The 20,944-nt window shown below is 35.8% G+C and overlaps 1 protein-coding gene across 1 annotated transcript in view; it reads right to left on the bottom strand.

Moving 5' to 3' along the window:
• Tshr (thyroid stimulating hormone receptor) overlaps positions 1-20,944 on the bottom strand; it is a 138,339-nt gene that overhangs the window by 51,783 nt on the left and 65,612 nt on the right. The window contains exons 2-3 of the mRNA XM_027931648.3: positions 16,463-16,534; positions 11,952-12,026 (exon numbers count right to left, since the gene is read on the bottom strand). Coding sequence (XP_027787449.1) covers positions 11,952-12,026; positions 16,463-16,534 — 147 coding nt within the window. The remainder of the gene's footprint in view (positions 1-11,951; positions 12,027-16,462; positions 16,535-20,944) is intronic.

The following is a 20,944-nucleotide window of genomic DNA, read 5'->3' on the forward strand; positions in this document are numbered from 1 at the left end:
CCGATGGCCATTGTGGACTATCCAGCTTCTGGTCATGTAAGCCAGCCTGATAAGTCCCCTTTTTATAATCATACTTCCTGTTGATTCTGTTCCTCTAGAGAACTCTGACTACTACAGAGGGATTTTTTACAAAATATATATTTAGATAGAAAAGAAAAACCTCTCCAATGGTTTGGTGAGAAGCTGAGGACAAACATCTATCTGATTAACAGTAGCCAGAATCCTGGCCAAGGTGATGAACACTAAAGGGAGAGGCCGGGTGAATTTCACGATGGATGGAGCCCTGTAACAAGGGCAGTCAGGTTCTGTCGATTGGTATGTCAGACGTAAGGTACGCAGTGAGCCTAAGCAGTTCACTTGGGTTTATTTTGTGATGTGAGTATTTTAAGACTCTCCAGGATGTATGTTGTGCTGTTTTATTTGTCTGTAATTTACATGCTTAGATTTATACGTATGTGTATATACATACATATATGCTGATCAAGAACACAGCATCAATGAAATAAGCAACTCACTAACCAATAAGTTAGAAATGGGTTGTCACTAGTAAAATTAAACATATTCAACATATGTGGACTGGTTAAAAGAGCTTAAAGATACTTTCTATGCTTATAGGAAAATACATAAAAATTCAGTAAAACCTGTAGCCTTTCTCCTTTTGGGTTGGCTCTTGGGGCTTGATTCTTTTTTTAAAAAAAATGTATTAGTGCATTATAGTTATACATAATAGTGGGGTTCATTCTGATATATTCATGATATGTCCACAAATGCATGTAACATTTTCTCCACTTCAATCCTGGGGCTTGGTTCCTAAAGAGACCTATATCTAGTCATTGAGGGTACCAATCAGAAAACATAGAATCTGACCTGTGCCATTTTAAAAGCAGTTTTATTGAAGAAAAACTTTTCCATAACATTCATGCACTGTAGGTACACAGTTTAATAATTTTTAATTAATTTACAGAATTGTGTAACCATCACCACAATCCAGTAAAACATTTCTTTCAATGACAAAACTAACCATTTTCATTCCCTCCCTCATGCCTAGAAACCGCTAGCTGTTTTCTCTCTCTCTCAATTTGCTTTATCTGGACATTTCCTATATGTAGAATCATCTCATAGGTAGTCTTTTCTGTTTTCCTTTTTTCATTTAGATGATGTCTATGAGGTTCATCCATGTTGTAACAAATACCTGAAGTATCCCCCTTTTACTGAGTCAAATGGGTCAAATGGATCTGAGCTAGAAACTTGGCTTTGTCACTTCTGACTGCATGAATTTGGACAAGGTTCTTGCCTTCTTTTAGCCTGTTTCCTCTGTAAAACAGGGTTGATAAGCAGGGCACTGTGGTGCATGCCTATAATCCCAGTGACTTGAGACTCTAAGGCAGGAGGATCACAAGTTCAAGGCCAACCTCACCAATTTAGCAACCCACTCTCTCAAAATAAAAAGTGAAAAGAACTGAGGATGTAACTCAGTGGTAAAGAGCCCCTGAGTTCAATTTCCAGTATCCCCCTCCCTCAAAAATTTTTAAAGTAAAGGATAATAACATAATAGCAACACCTCCTTCTTCAAAGAGCTCTTATGAGGATTAAATAATATCTGTAAAAGGTTGGCTACGTAGTTTTCCTACAGGTTAAGTCTTCTGTAAATAATGGTCTTCTCATTATTTTAACAAGTATAATAAAAGCTAGAACACACAAGTCTTGTCATAAAAGTGCTGTAATGTTCTAGCAAAAAAAAAAAAAAAATTAAATACCCTGCTAGGTTAGGTATTTCAACTAAGGACATTGAATATGAAACAGACCTTGGGAAAGAAGATGAAATTAACTCTGAGAAAAGAAAACATCTACTCCCCCTCCTCCCTATACACATAGCTTACTGTCTATAGTAATATAACCTTACTGGCTCATTTTCTTAATTATCATAACTTTATTGTTCAATATAGGAACTTCTTAAAAGAAAGACTCATCAGTGTTTCAACCAAAAGAATCAACCATTTGCTTCCCAAGACTCTGGGAACCCCCTACTTCAAAATCCTCACCTTGCTGTGTCCCGACTAGTCCTAAATTATTAAATCACCATTTCCCTAACCAAGACTCTGCATGGAAAGACTCTCCTTAAGCCAATCTTTAAATTTTGAACTAATTTTAAAACTGAAAGTCCTCTGTCCTGGACAAACTGGAACCATTGGCTACCCTACTCCAAAATCTCATAATGATCCTGCCTTGCCCTCCAGAGACTATCAGTCTCCGCAGATGTAATTCTCTCTTTTTTTCAAGGTGAGCCATAAACTTTTTACCAGAACTTTCCATTTGGGGAGGAGGCTTCCAGCTGCTGTTAGAGACAAACAGATGTAAAATAGGAGAGATTGGAAATTGAGTGTGTTTTACAGTCTGGAAAATTGCTTGATGAGAGATCATTTTGAGCAGGTGGACTTGAGTGGCCTAAAAGTATGTCCACAATGGAAGGAAATGCGCCCACAGGAGTCGGATTCTAAGGCAGTGAATGAAAAGGAATCAAAACGTTGCTGTTCTAACTGTTGATTCAATGACGCTGGGAAGTTACATGGGACCTGGAAGAGAAGAAGGGAGTGGAAGAGGTCTCGAGGAGAGGGTAGAGACACAAAAGAGATGGATTTCTGGGGGAGGGGAGGACAGTATAAGAGGAAAGAAAGAATAATGAACAAAATACCCAAGCAGGGAAAAGAAATTGCTTTTTGAAGGAAGCAGCCATCAGCTCAACACTTGCTCACAAGTGGCTTAAAAATCTCTCCAGGAGCACAGAAGCATGGAGTGGACATAGATTACCAGGAGTTCAGCTAAATGGAGAAAGATAACAAATGCAGGCAGTACTATCCTTTCAAAGACAGAAAGAAAGAAGGGCTCAAAGCAAGTTAAAAAGAAAAAAAGAAAAACAACTCCAGCTAGAGAAGGGTGAAAGAGCAGTCCAAATTTGAATGTGTTCCTAGCATACCTGACAGCATGAATTTGTGCCTTGCAATTTCAAGTTAAGCAATTATGGCCCAAGGACGGAGGAGGCTAGCTATATATATATATTCAGCAGAGCAAGGTGAATTCGATCGAGAGCTGAAAATATAGAGCACACTGCTAATAATGGTCGATTCTGGTACATGGGTTTGGAGGCAAAAAATATGCAATTTTTATTTGTTATTTTGTTCAAAAGAAAAAAAAATTAGAAGGGCATGCAAAAAACAAAAAACCCCCAAATTCCAAAATCTAAATACAGCAAGTAGTATATATTCCATATTAAAATTATCTTTGGACTATGACATGCCAGACAGACTGGTTCAGTGTGCTTTTTCTATGGAGTTGGGTTATTTATCTATGCTGGAGAAATATTTGAGGATTTTTAGATTTATTGATTTGAAAAGCTCAGGCTCAGATGATGATGATTACAGGGTTAGAAGAGACTGAGCGTGCTCCTCATCACCCAGGCTGTTGCACCAATGAGACAATGAAAGAACAGCTTTCTGTGAAGCAAGTAAAGATCATCCCTGGGCTGGGGTCATAGCTCAGTGTAGAGCACTTGCCTACCGCGAATGAGGCACTGGGTTCGATTGTCAGTACCACATATAAATAACTCAGTAAATAAAGTAAAGGTCCATTGACAACTAAATAAATAAAAAATCACCCCTATCTTTCAGAGAAACAGAAGAGTCATGCTTAGAGAGATTAAGTACCTGATCTGTCACACAGAGACAACACTGGGCCTTATCCTCAGGCTTCTAACTTCAAAGACAGTTTGTTGTTGTTGTTGTTATTTGTTTTGATTTTTGTTTTTGAGTTAATTACAAGGATATCATTTGCCAGAGTAAAAAGTATTTAAATGACATACTGCTGTTTAATTCCACTTCACTGGATTTCAAACAAAATGGACACTGAGGTGAAACGTCCAGGAGGCAGTATGATCACAAATTAACAGATCAATAACTTAGCATGTACTAGGTTTAATCATATGTCTAGGTTCTGGCTTTTTTTTTTTTTTTCTTGTTCTGAGACATACTTGCTTATTCTCAGTAAGAGCCATGAACAGAGAAATTGGCTCTGATTGTCGGAGACAGTCAGTGTTGTCCCAGGCACTTGGTCTCCAAACCTAAACCCCAAACAATATGGGGAAACAGCAGAGGGAGAAAAGGTAGTTCTAAGGTGGGAAAAGGGGGAATAAAAGGAGAGGCAATGAAGGCTTAAACTCATCTACTATTAAGGAACTCTCCAGCTCCTGACTTCCTTATTTCCTTTCCCCTCCCTTTGGACCTCAACTGTTTTTTGTGGGGGAGGGAGTACCGAGGATTATACTCAGGGGTACTCGACCGCTGAGCCACGTCCCCAGCCCTATTCTGTATTTCTATTTTAGAGACAGGGTCTCACTGAGTTGCTTAGCATCTCACTTTTGCTGAGGCTGGCTTTGAACTATCTTCCTGCCTCAGCCTCCCAAGCCACTGGGATTACAGGCATGCACCACCATGCCCAGCTGACCTCGGTTATTTAATAGATCATGGTACTTGATTATGACCTTTGACGTTAGAGATATTTGTCTACACTCCAAACATCACCAGTTCATGAGTTAAAAAAACATACCAGGGGCTAGGGATGTGGCTCAAGCATTAGCACGCTGGTCTGGCATGCACGGGCCGCTGGGTTGGATCCTCAGCACCACATAAAAATAAAATAAAGATGTTGTGTCCACCGAAAACTAAAACTAAATATTAAAAAATTCTCTCTCTCTCTCTCTCAAAACAAACCAAAAAACAAAAAACAAAAAACCATACCAAACCGGAAAACAAGTGGAGGGCCATAGGAAGCCACTGTGACATTTCACCTGCTGCGAAGGAGTGATACCTTTACTCACCCATCATTAGAGTCCTGGCCAACAAAGCTAGAAGAAAGGATTTTGAACACTTCATCACAAAGAAATGATAAACATCTGAGGAGCTAGATATGGTTACTCTGATCTGACTGTTAGACAGTGTATACATGTATCAGGACATCACGAGGTATCCCATAAATATACATAATTTTTAGGTTTCTATTGGAAAAACAAATTTAAAAAATTTAAATGACATTATGATAAAAGCATTTCTTATGTTAGTGAAATATCTAGGGTAACAGATTCTTTGTGGCTGCGTGATATTTTATATTTAACATTTCTTCAAGCCAATCATTTGAGTAGTTTATGAATTTTCATTATTATAAATTGACTCTAAGACAAATGACTTTTATATTAAATCTTTAATGGAGATTGCTAGAAGGCTAGGCTCAGACAAGCCATTTCCCATCTCTACATAATCTCATGGCCTACCTTCACAGTCTCTTCATCAGGGTAATTGGACTCCTTATATGGTAATTCAGGGCTCCAAGAATCTAAAGTAAAAGGCATAGGTTCTCTTAAGGATTAGGGTTAGAACTGTCATGGTGAGATGGTCAAACCACACCCAGTTAGTTGTAAAATGAAATTACAAGACTGTGATAGTGAAAAATCCAATGCCTGGGGAAAGGGTTAGTTCCTCTACTCTTCTGTCAGCCTTTCTTATGGAAACCTAATTAACCTTGGGTCCCTACCTTTTGGATTGTCAATAATTGTCTGTAGAAGTCTGACTACCTCCTTTTGAAATGTAATCACTCCTATGAGAGGCTTTCAAGGCTACAGATTTAACAGATTCCTGTGAAAAGAGCCCTCTCTCCTTATGTGTTTCTGTAAACATCATTTATGTTAGAGACCCCACACAAGGCCCTCAGTCATGTAAATTAGGAATTTTTTTGAAAGGAAAAAAAAAATGATAGGTCTAAGATTATGCCAAAAAAACCAATGAATGTTGTAAGAAATTGTGGATTAGGGCTCAGAATTTGGAGTTTGTTCTCCTCTGGGCCTGCTGACGTAAGGTTTGAAGCTCTCCTTCTCTTTAAGTGCCGCTTGCTGCTTCTTGACTGGCTTGTTTCCCGCAACAGTGGCACCACTTCAAACATATTCTATTGAAATGTTGGGCTAAAATTTTTCAAATTTGAACAAAACCAGAAATCTGTAGATACTGGAATTATGTGATGGGAGAGAAGACGGGACTCTTTAGGAATCTGGGATTTTCATTGAGATGACTGCAGGTATCTTTTTTTTGGCTCAGCAAATTCTGAAGGAGTAGTAAACTTCAGGACAATCAAGATTTCAGTTTGGGCTATTTAAAATGAGAGATAATGACTCCCAGCACCAATAAATAAATAGATGAAATGTGAGATATATGGGGGACATCTGAGAGAAGATGGTCTAGCATACCAGTAGGCATCTAATCCAATGCTAAGACAAACCTGAACTAGATACACAAACTTGTGAATTATTAGACAAGGTTACATAAGGGGAGAATACCGAGTAAGAAGACACGGGATTGGATTACTAGGGAACTCCAACAATTAGAAGTGAAAAAGGCAGCGGGGATCCTCCAGCAAAGGATAATGCAAAGGACCGACAACCAGGAGTACAGCCAGGATTGTGGTTATCACAGAGGAGGCAGGTGTTTTTTGCTTTTGTTTTGTTTTCCTTTTTGTTGTTTGTTTCTGTTTTTGAGTGCTTGCATTAAACTTAGGGTCTTGTGCATGTTAGGCAAGAACACTACCACTGAGCCATACCCTCAGACCTGGAGGAAGTTTTGATAAGAACAGAATAATCCACTCTTCTGAATCTTCCATATAGCCCTGTAAGGTTCAATGGCCACAGGCTTAACAAGTGTTAAAGTACTGAGTGGGTAGCTTTATATTTTTTAATGCTAGCTCTAGGTCATGAACAGAAACAATTTTAGTGCTTATGTTCCAACACTCCATATCACAAAACAAAATCAAAACCTGAAGGAAGAGGGCCGAACAGGCATTGGCAGGGATGGTTAGTAGTGGGAACACTACAGATTCCTGTGTTTTTTCTAGTTCAACCTCCTATTCACCAAATCACATAACCAAAACAAGTCTGAGAGGCAGCTGAGGAAGGAAATACACATACAAAACGAAAAACATCTTGTTCTTTTGCTGCTGATGTTCCCGTTGAAGCTCTTCAATAAATGTAGGCAAGATGCACTGGCATTTGAAATATGTATTCCTAGTTTAGTATCCAACCTTGGAGAAAATTCAACATGGTTTAAAAGTTCTCTTTTCTAAATAAACCAGAGGGGTTTAATTCTGCACTTCTGGATCCCAGGAAAGTTTGGTTGATGGTACTATGTGGCCTATAGATAAAACAAATGATTTCATATTGATATTTGACTTCATCCCTTAACTCCACAAAATCATTCTCAATTCCTGGTGGGAAAACGAGTGATGTTTGAGCTCTCTTTTTCTCCTGCAAGTAGCATAATCCCTTTTTTTTGTTTATTCACTGATTAACAAATGATTAAAAATAAATGCATTAAACATTTGGGTGTCATGCTTCCAAAAAATAATCTTCACTTATCTTTTATGCTGAGCAAATCCATTTGCAGATGATAATCTCTCTCTCTCTTTCTCTCTCCCTCCCCAACACACACACATTATGAAAATGTGAAGAATGCAAGACTAATTATTCTTTTATTTTCTAAGATATTAGACTCTCAATACCTCAAATAAATATCTTTTTGGATACTTGTTTGTAGACTTATCCTCTTTTAAAAAATTATAAATTTTTTAGTTGTACTTGGACACAATATTTATTTATTTTGGTGTGGTACTGAGGATCGAACTCATGGTCTCACACGTGCTATTCGAGCATTCTACCACTGAGCCACAACCCCAGCCCCAACTTATCCTCTTTTTAGTTATTATTTTTAAATTCTCTTTTCTCTAGGAAGGGAAAAATTCTGGGGGAAGTTAATATTTATAAGAAAACTTATAACTGACCACTTTATGAGGAAACAAATGAAAGCAAAAGAGTTGCTTTTAAAGTCAACAATTTATAGAGGGATCTATTACAAATTAGTTGCTTTTACTTTTTGGTGAGAGAGACAGAAAACAGTTTGATAAATGAATTATATTTGGAGTTGTCTTTGTTTTTTAAAGTTTGTCAATGGCTGTCCCCAATGTGCAGAATTTTCTGTTTTCTTGGGCCTCAGTATTCTTCTATTTTCTTTGGTTTTGATTTTCTTTCTTACATGAATTTCTTGTGAAAAATACACAAATGATTTGCTTTCAGTCTTTTCTTTTAGTCTGTGTCCTTTTAGGTCTATACCTTTTTCTTTGAACCTGACTTTAACTGCATGCCACAGGTTTTGGTATGGTATTTTTATTTTCATTTAGTTAAAAAATTTCCTATGCCTATTGTGATTTCTTTCATGGTTATTCAACATCAGAGTTATTTAGAAGTCAGGTTATTTACTGGTCAAAGAACATATTTGATTTTAGTTTTCTGTAAGCAATTGATAATTGCTTTGCCGTCCAACATATGGTTGATTTCAGCAGTTATTCCACATGTCTTTGAGAAAGAGGATGTACTTGGCAATTTTGAGGTGTATTTTTTATAAGTCAAGGTCAAGTTTGTAAATTATGTTATTTAACTCTTCTTATTTCTTATTAGTATAATTATTTACTTTTTTGTTAATCTTGTTCTATCAATTATTGATAAGCTATATTAAAATCAGCTTCCACTGTGATTGTGGACTGTTTCTCTCTATAGTTCTGCCAATTTCTGCTTATCTGGTTTGAAGCTATGCTCTTATAAATATTAGATTTAGAATCATTATATTATTTTGGTGTAGTAATTCTTTCTATCACTATGAAGAACCCATTTTTATATATGATAAGGCTTCATACTGTGTTATATTTATATAAATTTTCTCTTAGCTAGTTTGCATATCATATATTTTATCCTCTCAATTTCAACCTTCCTATATTATATGTAAAATATGTCTCTTGTAAGCACCATATTGTTGGATTTTTAAAAATATATTTGGTGGGCTTTAAGTCATTGCTATTATTATCCTACTAAAGCCTAAAGTAACTCTTCAAGTGGATTTGTAAGCCCTTTTGATATGACCCTTTTCTTAGCAGTTTCCTTGTTGGTCTGCTATGACAAAATGTTCCAGTCTTGATTTATGCAATTAGAAAACACTTGCATATACTAGTAGAACCATCTCATAATTAATTTGCCTTGTACCCATCATATAACAATGGTTTCAGAATAAGATTACCATAATATAATAAAAATTCAACTTTGGCATATAAAAAAAAGTTGCCAATCTGGTGATCTCTGTATCTTATAGAATATTTTGTCCTTTTACATTTAATTCAGTGATTATTTGGGGTTAAATCTAATATTTATTTCAGCAGTTCTTTATTTCTTTAATTTGTTGCCATTTATCCACATATTTTCTTTTTCTATTGCTTTTCATTTCTTTCTGCACAGAACGTGCTACCATTTGGGATCATTTTTTCTCTAATTCATTTAATAATTCCTTTAATACAAGCTTAATGGCAACCAATTCTCTCAACTTTTGTTAAGTATTATTCTTTTCAGTTTTTTTAAAAAATATTAATTTTTTAATTCTCGGCGGACACAACATCTTTCTTTGTATGTGGTGCTGAGGATCGAACCCGGGCTGCAGGCATGCCAGGCGAGCGTGCTACCGCTTGAGCCACATCCCCAGCCCCTCTTTTCAGTTTTAAAGAACATTTTTGATGTGTTGTTAGGTATTTGCTGTTGTTATTTTGCTGTTTGCAGATATCTTTCTGTTGTTTTGTGAGTTCCATCATTTTTGTTGAATAGCCTTCTGATTTGCTGTTATTGTCTTTGAAAGTATTATATAATAATTTTCTCTTGCTTTTTAATGATTTTCTTTTTGTCTTTACATTTTAGCAATTTTACTGTGATGTCTAATGAGATTTTCTTTGTATTCATCTAGTTGGGATTTGCCATCCTTCTAACATCTGAAACTTGATATCTCATAAGATAATTGAAAAATTCCTTTCAAATACTGCTTTTCTCATTCCTTCTTTTTTCCTTTTCTTGGAATTCAACCATAGATATGCTTAACCTTTTATATAACATATAGTTCTTAATATCTTTTTCCCTCCATGCTTCAGGCTGGGTATATTCTTTTGAACTCTTTCAGGAAACTAATTCTCTTTTGAGTTGTCTGATCTGTTGTTAAACTCCTGTTTTTAGATCTTTATTTCAATTACTGACATTTTAAGTTTGGGAGTTTTAAAAAATATATATATTTGTAGATGGACATAATAACTATTTATTATGTGGGGTGCTGAGGATCGAACCCAGTGCCTCACAAGTGCCAGGCAAGTACTCTACCCTGGGTGACAACCCTAGCCCAAGTTTGGGAGTTTCTAACTGATCATTTTTTAGAGTTTCAAGTTCTAGTCTATTATCTCTCTTATCACTTAAATTTTTGAACTCATTAAGTAATGGTTATTTAAAAATCTATGTCTATTAACCCCAATATCTGTATTTCCTATGGATTACTTTCTGTTTTCTTCTCTCTTTTTAAAAAATTTTATTTCCCATAAATTCTTGGCTTTTTTTTTCTCTATGTGCCCAGTTATTTTTTACTGATTCAAATCTGGGCTTTCATCTTTGTGAGGGTTTTTATCTATTTCTAGTTACCCCATAATCTAAGAAGTTTTACACAAACCTTATTTAAGCATTACATCATTTTCATCACATATTATGAAATATGTGATAAAAAACCCCATACTTCTTATTAGGGATCCTAATACTTCTTATTATCTTATTAAAATTATGTTTTTCATACATAAGTAATGGATATAATGATCTCTACTTCATGGGTTAAATAAGGGTTGTACAAATAATGCATATGAGATATCTAATATACTGACTAGAAGATATCAAGCATTTATAAATTGATAATTTTGTGTGTATTGTTATGGATTGGATGAGTATCCTCTAAATGTTTACGTATTGAGGGCTTGATTCCCAGGATGGCACTATTGGGAGGTGAGGTAGAGACTAGTGGAAGGTCCTAGGTCATTAGAGGCTTGTTCTCAAAGGGGACTGTGGGACCCAGGCCATTCATGGCTCTTGAGGTAAGCAATTTGCTCTGACCTTATTTCCAACATCATATGCAACTTCACCAGTGTCCAAAGTAATACCCTCTCCCTCTCCTCTCACTGATCTTGGAGGATTGGAACTTACAAAACTATAAACCAAACTAAACCCTTTCTCTTTATAAATTGCTTCAGGTATTTTGTTATAGTAACAGAAAGGTAACTAATACACTCACTTTAAAAAGTTAGTATTTCATAATATGTGATGAAAATAATGTAATGCTTAAAGTAATAAGGTGATTGTTTATGTAAAACTTCTTAGATTATAAAGTACTAGAGAAATTTTAAAAATGGTTTTGAAGTATATTGATTAGTTTAATGTGCTAGGCACTGTTGTAAATGCTTACCTGCATTATATCATTCTATATTTACAATAATCAAATGCAGATGGAACATTTAATATCCTTATTGTACAAATAAGGCTGAGAAAGAATCCATGGCTTGACCATGCTTAGTGGGCAGGCAGAGAAGCCAGCATTCAAATCCAATTCTTACCAACTCCAGAGATACAGTTATCAACTCCCCTCCCATCTAATCTCACTAAACAACCCTTCTCTTTCCCAATAAAGGAAAAAAGATGTCCATTTTGCAGACTCTTACACAGGGTCTGGAACCAAGTGTGGACTCAGTATGTATTTATTGACTTATTGACATACACAACATACCAGTAAAATCTGCTGACATAGTAGGAAGAGAATGAATGAAAGTCCAGAATCCAACTATGTAAGTGAAAAGTAATTAGGATGGATTAATACAAACTGAGAGAGAGAGAACAAGTTATGAATTTAATCATAAACAGAGGTTTGACTATGATCTAGAAAGCAGCTCTCAGGGCCATCTGGAGCCCCAAAATTATCTCCAAAGGTGTCAGTTGCCCAGGTCTATGTTGCACTTTTGCTTGTACTTACATGTGAGTCATTTTGCTCAAATTGTAGAAGGAATGTGATTCCAGCCGCTGCAGAGTTCCATCTATAGATAAGTAGCTGAACATCACAAAAATATAAGACAAAGTAGGAAGTTAGCTGGGCTGTGAACGCTAAACGTACCGTTTTTGACATAACTTCTTTGTTAGGGGCTTCCCACATCATGCAACATACACAACCCACATGTGTTCTACCAAATTATGCTAAAATTAATAACTCCTTACTTCCAGGTCCCATGATACCTAAGCTTTCCCAGAACATTAAGTCCAATTCATCTCACATCTCATCCAACTATTACTTCCTTTGGAAGCTTACTCCCGCCTTCCTGACCAGGTTAAATTCCCCATGCATGGCCTCATCGTACCATAAAATATCTCCCTTCACTAATTATCACAGTTTAACTTTCTTATTGTTTGGTTGATATTTGATTTATGTTATCTTATTAGACTATATTCTCTGAAATGAAGAATTGTGTCTGGTTTTGATCATTGAATCTTAAATGCATCTCTTAGTTCTTGACATGTAGTAGATTCTCAATAAGTATGTTAAGTCAATGAATGAATGAGTTACTCTAAGTAGAAAAAAAAAGACTTAGAATAAGAATCTTTGTGTGTGTGTGTGTGTGTGTGTGTGTGTGTGTGCATGCCAGGGATTGAACTCAGGAGCCCTTAACCACTGAGCCATATCCCCAGCCCTTTTTTGTATTTTATTTAGAGACAGGGTCTCATAGAGTTGCTTAGCACCTCACTATTGCTGAGGCTGGCTTTGAACTCACAATCCTCCTGCCTCAGCCTTCTGAGCCACTGGAATCACAGGTGTGCACCACCGCCCTCGGCAGAATAAGAATCATTTTTATTAAAGCACTTAATAGCATGAGATTAGAAGTATAGTATCCAAGAGGATGAAAAGAAAAACATAATGCTTAGTGGAACATTCCATAGGGTGTTGACTATACATTCTCTCAAGACCTCTATTCCTGATTTTGAATGAGGTAGAAAATTCAAGATTTGGCTTGAACTTTATAAGCAGAAGATGACTCAAATAAAAGTTTTAAGTACTGAAAGAAAAGAAAAGAGAAACTCCTAAATAGGACTTGACAGGAATATGTAAGGAATTATGTTTCAAATAGTGTTCTCAAATTCCATCTTATAATGAGAATGACCAATACAGACAAATTCAATGACCATTTTCTATGGAGAGGCTTTTCTCTGACATTTGAGAAAATTAATGATTAACAGATGGTGTCCAGTTGTAACCATGGCAGAGATTCTCAACCCATACACACACTTGAACTACCTGCAGGGCTTTTAAAACACACAGATGTTCAAGACCTGGCCCAGGATAATTAAATCAGTTTATGAGGAATGGATCAAGCACTTTTATTTTTCAAAAGCATCCGGATGGTTATAATGTGCAGGCAAAGTTGAGACTCACTGGCCTATAACTGGAGTTGAATCTTTCAGTAAAATATTTTCACTGACACAATGTTATAAGAGGAATGCTCATTGTGGCATGCTGAGCTTTTTATCCTGGTTATTGTGAGGATTCTAATGGCCCTGTGCTTTTTGTTTTGAATGACCTATTCTCTAAACAATTATTCTTTGGTTGATCAGGTCTCCCAACCCTTTGTCCTTTGTGGATAGCAGCATTATATAAATTATTTTGATCCAAATATTGTTTATTAAACAGAGGAAACAATGGAATCTTTTAAGCAGATTGATTTATTGTTTAGGGACTGCAGGGATTTATCATGCATGAATGTGAGCCATCTAAAAGAGCAAGATTCAACTTGAAGACTGACAAGTTGCTTCCCTAAGTTTTCATCCAATGCATTACACCATATCTTCTACTGAATTTCTTAGTTAAGAAGTGCAAAACCTTTCTCAATATTTTAGAGGGTTAATCCTTCAGTTCATATCATCCAACTGAAGTTTTAGTTTCTCCAACCTACACCTCCTTAAAGGCAGTTATAACTTGGTTGTGAAGAAAACACACAGGAGGTACTTTTCAGTGGGGCAAAAGTAATGATTCCCTGCTCCTATTATTATTATTCCATTTTTCTAACTAGAAAAAAATCAGATCCACCTCTTCTTCAAATTTCTTAGCATATAAATCTTACACGATGACTATAATAACTATATTATTGATTGTCCAAATTAGAAAAAAAATTTGCACCATTAATATTTATGCCAGAATAATGGGTGGGAATTTGTACTGTACCAGGCACACCTAGAGTCACCCTGGTAACCTCCCTCTCTGCCCTGAGCTATACTGTATCTTTATCATTGATGCATGTGTATTTCCTATCATTCAACAAAAATCTATGGAACATATACTATATTTAGACATTGACAAACAAACTTATTCTGTAGCCTCAAGGAAATCATAGTAGTTATAAATGAAAGCAAGTAAATGGGATTAACGTGCAAGGTGCTTGGTGCTCCGAAGTGGTATAGGGAACACAATCCAGTGGCCACTCTATTCAAGGCCCCGCTGGAAGAAGCCTCAGTGAGGCCTTTGAATCTTCCTGGATGTTCTCTTCATCTCAGTCTTCCTTTTATTGCCCATTTTTTTGGCTTCAAACTATATCTTCAAATTTATAACTCTGCCAGCTCCATCTTAGGTGAACTTTTAATAATTTTTAGAAAAGATGGAAACCCCATCCGACACTATGACTCTAGTGTTAACAGTGCAGAAGGAAATCATCTTCCTGTAGAAAGTCGGTCCTTCTCTTTGGATCCCATTCCCTCCTCAAGGACCATATGCTCTTAAAATTGTTCTCCTTCATCTTCTCCCTCTGTTATACCTTTCACTGGTCTCAGTTACCTCTGCCTGTTCATGACTTTCAAGTCTCAATCTGTGCTCACATCTCTGCTCTGAAGGCTCCCTATGTCTACAACTTCTGAAGCTCCCTAATCTACTTTTTATTCCCCCCACATACATTATTATTTTCTAACTAAGTACATAATTTACTTGTGTTTTTGGTTTCATTGTCTGGGTCCTCCTATTTGAACATCAGCTTCATGGGAGCATAGATCTTTCTTCACTTGTTCTCTGCTGTCTCCCTAGTTCTTAGAATAGCGATTGGCACAAAGGAGTGGTCAAATAAGTACTTGTTGAATGACTAAAACTTTTGTAGATGATGTCTATGTCATAAAGTCATCAGAATATCCTTGCACTGACAAAAAGAAGGGAGATGAGAGAGGATCACCAAGGAAATCAAAAAAGGCAAGGATTTGAACAAGGAAAGGCTGTTTAACAACATGAAAGCTTGCAGAGATGTTCAGTGAGAATGGTCTCTCAACCTCAGCAATGTTGACTTTTGACCCAGGTAGATTTTACTGTGCATGCTGTCCTGTGCAAGGCACAATGCTTAACAGTGTCCTTCCCCTCGACCCATTAGCTGCCATAGCTGCAGTTTTTCAGTTTTGACAAGCAAAAATGTTGAATGTCAAAATTGCCTCTGGGTGAAAACCACTGCCATGACACAATAATTAATAAACGTTCATACAATGAATAGATTTAGCCAGAAACTGTAACTGTGCAGGTTGCTCCTGGTGGTGTTATTTGGTGTGCCTGAATTACCTAGATTGCCTATCAGAACCAATGAAGTGAAATGAAGACCTGACTCGTTTCATACACAGGTATGCTATCTGTCAACCCAATCCAGAACTCTGTGTGTGTGTGTGTGTGTGTGTGTGTGTGTGTGTGTGTGATATGCTGGGGATTGAATCCAGGGCCTTATGCATGCAAGGCAAGCACTCTACCAACTGAGCTATATCCCCAGCCCCTAGAACTTCTTTTTCTCCTCACTCTTGAGTGTACAGCAATTCAGTTTTCAATGTTTAAAAGAATTTTTTTAATTCTATTCTTTTTGTTTTAAGTGAGAGAAGTCTGAAAACAATGGCCAAATTCTTGACCATATATAAACGTTTGTATTAGTGGTGAAAAGTGAATCAATTGGCTAGATGAGATGCATAAATATGTTTATGGGAGAGATTCCCAGCCAAAGTTTGGGTACATCACAAAATATGTTAAAACATATCAAGAATGATCAACTTCTTGTTGGGGACAGTAGCACATACGTGTAATATCACTGACTCAGGAGATTGAGGCAGGAAAATCACTTGTTCAAGGTCAGTCTCAGAAATTTAGCAAAACCCTGTCTCAAATAATAAAAAGAGCTGGGGATGTGACTCAGTGGTATAGTGTCCTGGGTTCAATCCCCATGACCACAAAACAAACAAACAAACAAAAACAAATAAGAAAATTCTCAAGATCAAATCAATTTAAATTTGCTTTAGGTTTAAAAATTTATCTAGGATTTAAGATGTAGGGATGTAGCAAAATCAAACCGACATCATGTTTTCAGATATATTAAAAATAAAGATACCATTGAGTCATGCAAGTGTAACAAGTATTTTCCTTGACAGAACATATTTAGACAATCACATGTCACAATTTCCAACTTTTCTTTATATTAAAAAATGACTTACATCCTGGAAATATTGGGCAGATTTGAAAATGCAAGACTGGGAATGGTTTTCAGACGAGTCTCTGTGAGCTTCCTATGAAAACAACAGTTATGAGTTAGAATTGTTACTATTGCTCCTCTATAATAATGCTCTTAATTGTAAAAAACAAAACAAAACAAACAAAAAAACCCCTCATGATTAGAAGTACAACAGTTCTTACAACACATATTTCATCTTACATAATCAACAAAATAGTATTAAATTAAAAACATAAATTTTTTTCCCCAGTAGTACAAGAGTTGAGAGAGATTTGGATACAGAAAATAAATGTTCAAATTTCATCAATGGATCAATAATAAACTAGTATCCTCTGATACCACATTCTACTGGTTAATTGAAGGCCAGCATAATATATTCATCAGTATATTGGAACTACTGAGTTTCATATCATGTATTTGTCTATAGAAATGACTTGGCATGCCATCAGTATACATATTATGTACATATTTAAAGGAATTAAACGTGTTTATTTTATCTTAAAGTTTAAAAATAGTGATATGGTTATGATGGTTTTGCCCAAGCAAAGGTGTCTAGCTATTACCTTGATCTTACTGTCTACTTGCTACCATTGAGAAGTAACAAGGAGCTAATTCTTCCTCAGAGTCTTAAGACATTTTTGTTGGATATGCAACTTAAAGGTGTGGCTTTCCCTCCAGTTTGCTTTGTTAAAAATATCCTTCAGAAGGCTGAAGCTGTTTTCTTTATAAGAAACCATCTTCATGCAATCCAGGGTGCCTCTCCACCTAGATGTTCCATTTGTTAAATTTCCCCTTTCTCTAGAGTTGACTTGAATAGAATGCATATGGACAAAGGTGTGCCTCATGTCCTAACTCACTTGGCAAAAAAGACAATGCCTCACACACTACACATTTTTCTCCATGGATCTCTCTTTGCCATTTAAATACTGGTATTCACACACCATTTATTTAGTACTTGTTGATAGCTAGGTATTATGTCTTTTTCCCTTCTGACTGTAGGATTATTTCTTAATAATTTATTTCCTTGATCTGTTTTCTTTGGACTACTCACTTCTGCAGTGCCTAAAATGTATCTGTAACTTGCCTACAAAATATCAGGAGGCTGAATTAGTTTTTAAAAGGACTATTAATATATGTGCATGGGAGGGTGATATGAACAGTAGAAAGGCAAATTTTCAGCTCTTTGCGACGCCAAGTGTTTCACCATGAAACCCAATGTTGCCTTATCATGATTTCCGAAATGCATGTCCCTAAGTTACCTGTCCTCCCTCGAAGTCTCTCACCTACATTCCCTTAATTGGTTTGATTAAGGGCTTATTGATACCGATCCAGGATTCTTAAATTAAAAAGATATGGGAAGAACAAGTAATTCTACTAAAATCTCTGTGTAAAATTGGGGCATGCCAAAGGAAAACAAAGGATAAGGTATGCACCTGTTAGGTATCACCCCCAAAGACTGTTTCTTAAACTGAAAGATAGTCATTTAAAGCTGTCCTAAGGCAAAATGGTTTAAGACTGCGCACAGTGCTTGTGGGTAATGGGGGCCTAAACTGTACCATTCACTGACTGAAAAATTGAGGGGTGCAGCCTGTGTTCACAAGTAAATAATATACATGGAATTAAATTGGAAATTAAAACAAAATTGCAGTGTTTTCCAAGAGGTCTGACATGGAACAAAAATAGTATATAAATGCAACTTAACGGACTTTGAGTTAAAGTTTCAAACAATGTTTATTTTCTTTCCCAACGTATGAGTTTCTGAAATATTTGAATCCTGTTTCTTGAAGTCTCTTTCCTTTACACCCCAAACATACACACTTTAAGTTAGAACAAAATATTCTTTCCAGCCAGATTTCTCACCATAAAAAGCACATAAACCATGAAGAATTATGTACCTAAGAGCAGTTGTCTTAGTAATAATGTTATATACACAATAAATCTTCAAAAATAAAGGAAGAGATGTCAGCCATTTTAGCCTAAAATGAAAGTAAATTATCTGACTGTTGGATGAACTTAATATTGTGATCATTATAGCATTGCCTGGGATGGAAGACTGATTTCAATAATGTTAAATGAATTATTGCAATGACACAGAATCATATAAATTCAAACTCAATTACGATTTAAAAAATTTATACATTTCGTCTTGGTGTATCCATAGTAACACTACATAATCTAGAAGAATATCCATAGTTAAGTTTTCAATTTTTTTTTTTTTTTTTACTTTTGGTATCAATTGTTTCCCCTCTTTTCATCACAGATTACCTTAAGCTTTCCTTTCCTTTCTTTCCTGGATTTTAAAATGATTTTTCTGATTTTCCTTATGAAAGCATTTAGAAAGCACTTTCTTCCAAGCCATCTATTGCTCTTCAAATAAAGAACAAGAATGATCGGTGAGGATTGGCATCTAGTGAATTAACTAATGAAGACAGCATCTTTAGGGAGCTTTTGTTCTATTTCTTTTTTCTCAATAGTTTTACTGCAAGATGAGAGATGAGGAGAATAAATTATTGTAAAAAGTGGATGCCTCTCTAGCCCCAGCTGACCCTGGATACATGAGCAATAACCCATCAGGAGGTTTTGTAGCTCTTCTGTTATGCAGCAGTCTTATAGCTAGAGCTAATTGAAGCATGTTTATCATCAATATGCTTTTCTTTGTCCCTTCTTGTAGGGAAAAGCAGCTGGATGTTCTTTCCATTGTCCACATTTTCTTTATTCAAAGAGTCTTAAGATGTTATGATTCCCCTTAGGTAGGAAGTCAGCCAAGAGCAGGTAGGGAGGGAAGGACATCAGATAGAGTGGTCATTGAGTCACAGGACTGGAGATAACAAAAACCTTTATCAAAGCATCCAACCATCAGGAACAATGGGAGCTGGTATGTCAAACCTCCCCAGTAGAATTAATTATAATCCCTTAAGGAAACAAGAACAAGGCACAGCTATTTTTTGTGCCCAGGTCGTCCCTCCCTACTCTCCTATTGTGAACAGGTCATTACCAAAAACCATGTCACAGTCACCCCTTGTGATTGAGTCATCTTGACCCTGGCAAAGAAAATTTGCTGAGGGCTATACAAAGGGCAATAAACCATTTAAAGAGATTAAAAAAAAAAAAAAAAAAACCACTAAGGGAAGCACAAAGGCACTCAAAACCCAAACTCTTTAAGAGCTACATTTGTTCTGTCAGGAGACAGTCCTCTCCGTGCCTATACTGTTTATTTATCTCACTTTTTGTATAAATCTCTGCTGGTCTCTACAACATTCACTGCTTTAAAAGCAGATGAGTGGCTGGGGCTATAGTTCAGTGGCAGAGCGCTTGCCCAGCACATGTGAAGCACTGGGTTTGATTCTCAGCAGAAACACATAAAAATAAATAAATGAAGTATTTTTTTTTTTTAAAAAGCAGAAATAGGAAGTAAAACAAACAAAAAAATGAGTATGATTATTTGGCTGAATATTTTATGTTAATCTCAAAATACATTTTGGATAGTAGTGGAAAGGAGAAGGACGTAAATATTCTTCTGACAAAAATATTAGAAAAAGTTTCAAGATGTTTTACTATGGGTCAAAGAATTAGCATCAAAATAGTATTTATTTTATATTAGAGTATGCTAGATACTCTACATATGAGACTCTGTTTTTTATTTATCTTTGGTGATTCAATATAAAAATATGGCGATTAGTTTTTCTAAAATATAATTTAAAAACCTCAAAAAACTTATCTCCTTATATTAATGATTAAGGCATTACATATAACTGATTAGGAAAGAGTTCATAGCTATAGTTTGATATCCTAGGTGAATTCCGTATGTTTTGTGATCAGAGTAGTTTTAACATAGAGATATTTATTATAAATGAGAGTAAACAATAAACATAAGCTGACAATATAATTTAAAATTTTCTTGATTAACTTAACCAAGAATTATCATTAACAATGTGACTTAGAGTCAAATGTTTCCTTTGGACCTTATTTATGTGAAAATAAAAGAAAAATTATAATGAAAACCACATTTTAAGAGATTTTCAAAATGGAGTCACAAGGCCATCAAGGGTGAAGCACTTAAGCACTGGTTCAGCTGCTGCCTGGACTTTGAATGGTAATATCTAATTTTTCATCTCCAATTTTGTTGATTTAGGTCTTCTCTTTCTTTTAGTTACTTTGGTTAAGGGTTTATCAATCTTTTTTGTCTTTTCAAAGAACCAACTCTATTGTATGGATCTTTTGTATTTTTTTAAAATTTTCAATTTCATCTCTGATCTTAATTGTTTCCTATATTCTACTAATTTTGGAATTAGTTTGGTCTTCCTTTCCTACATAAATGCCAAGATATTTGGTCAAACATTTTTTTTCTGGATGTGTCTGTGAAGGTGTTTCTTACTGAGTTTAACATTTGAATTGGTGATTGGTTGTACAGCTTGGTGACTGTAGTGATAAAACTGTTTCTCATATGTCAAAATTGTGAAAAAGA

This window comes from Marmota flaviventris, chromosome 2 (assembly GCF_047511675.1).
Source record: "Marmota flaviventris isolate mMarFla1 chromosome 2, mMarFla1.hap1, whole genome shotgun sequence".
NCBI classification, from domain to species: Eukaryota; Metazoa; Chordata; class Mammalia; order Rodentia; family Sciuridae; genus Marmota; species Marmota flaviventris.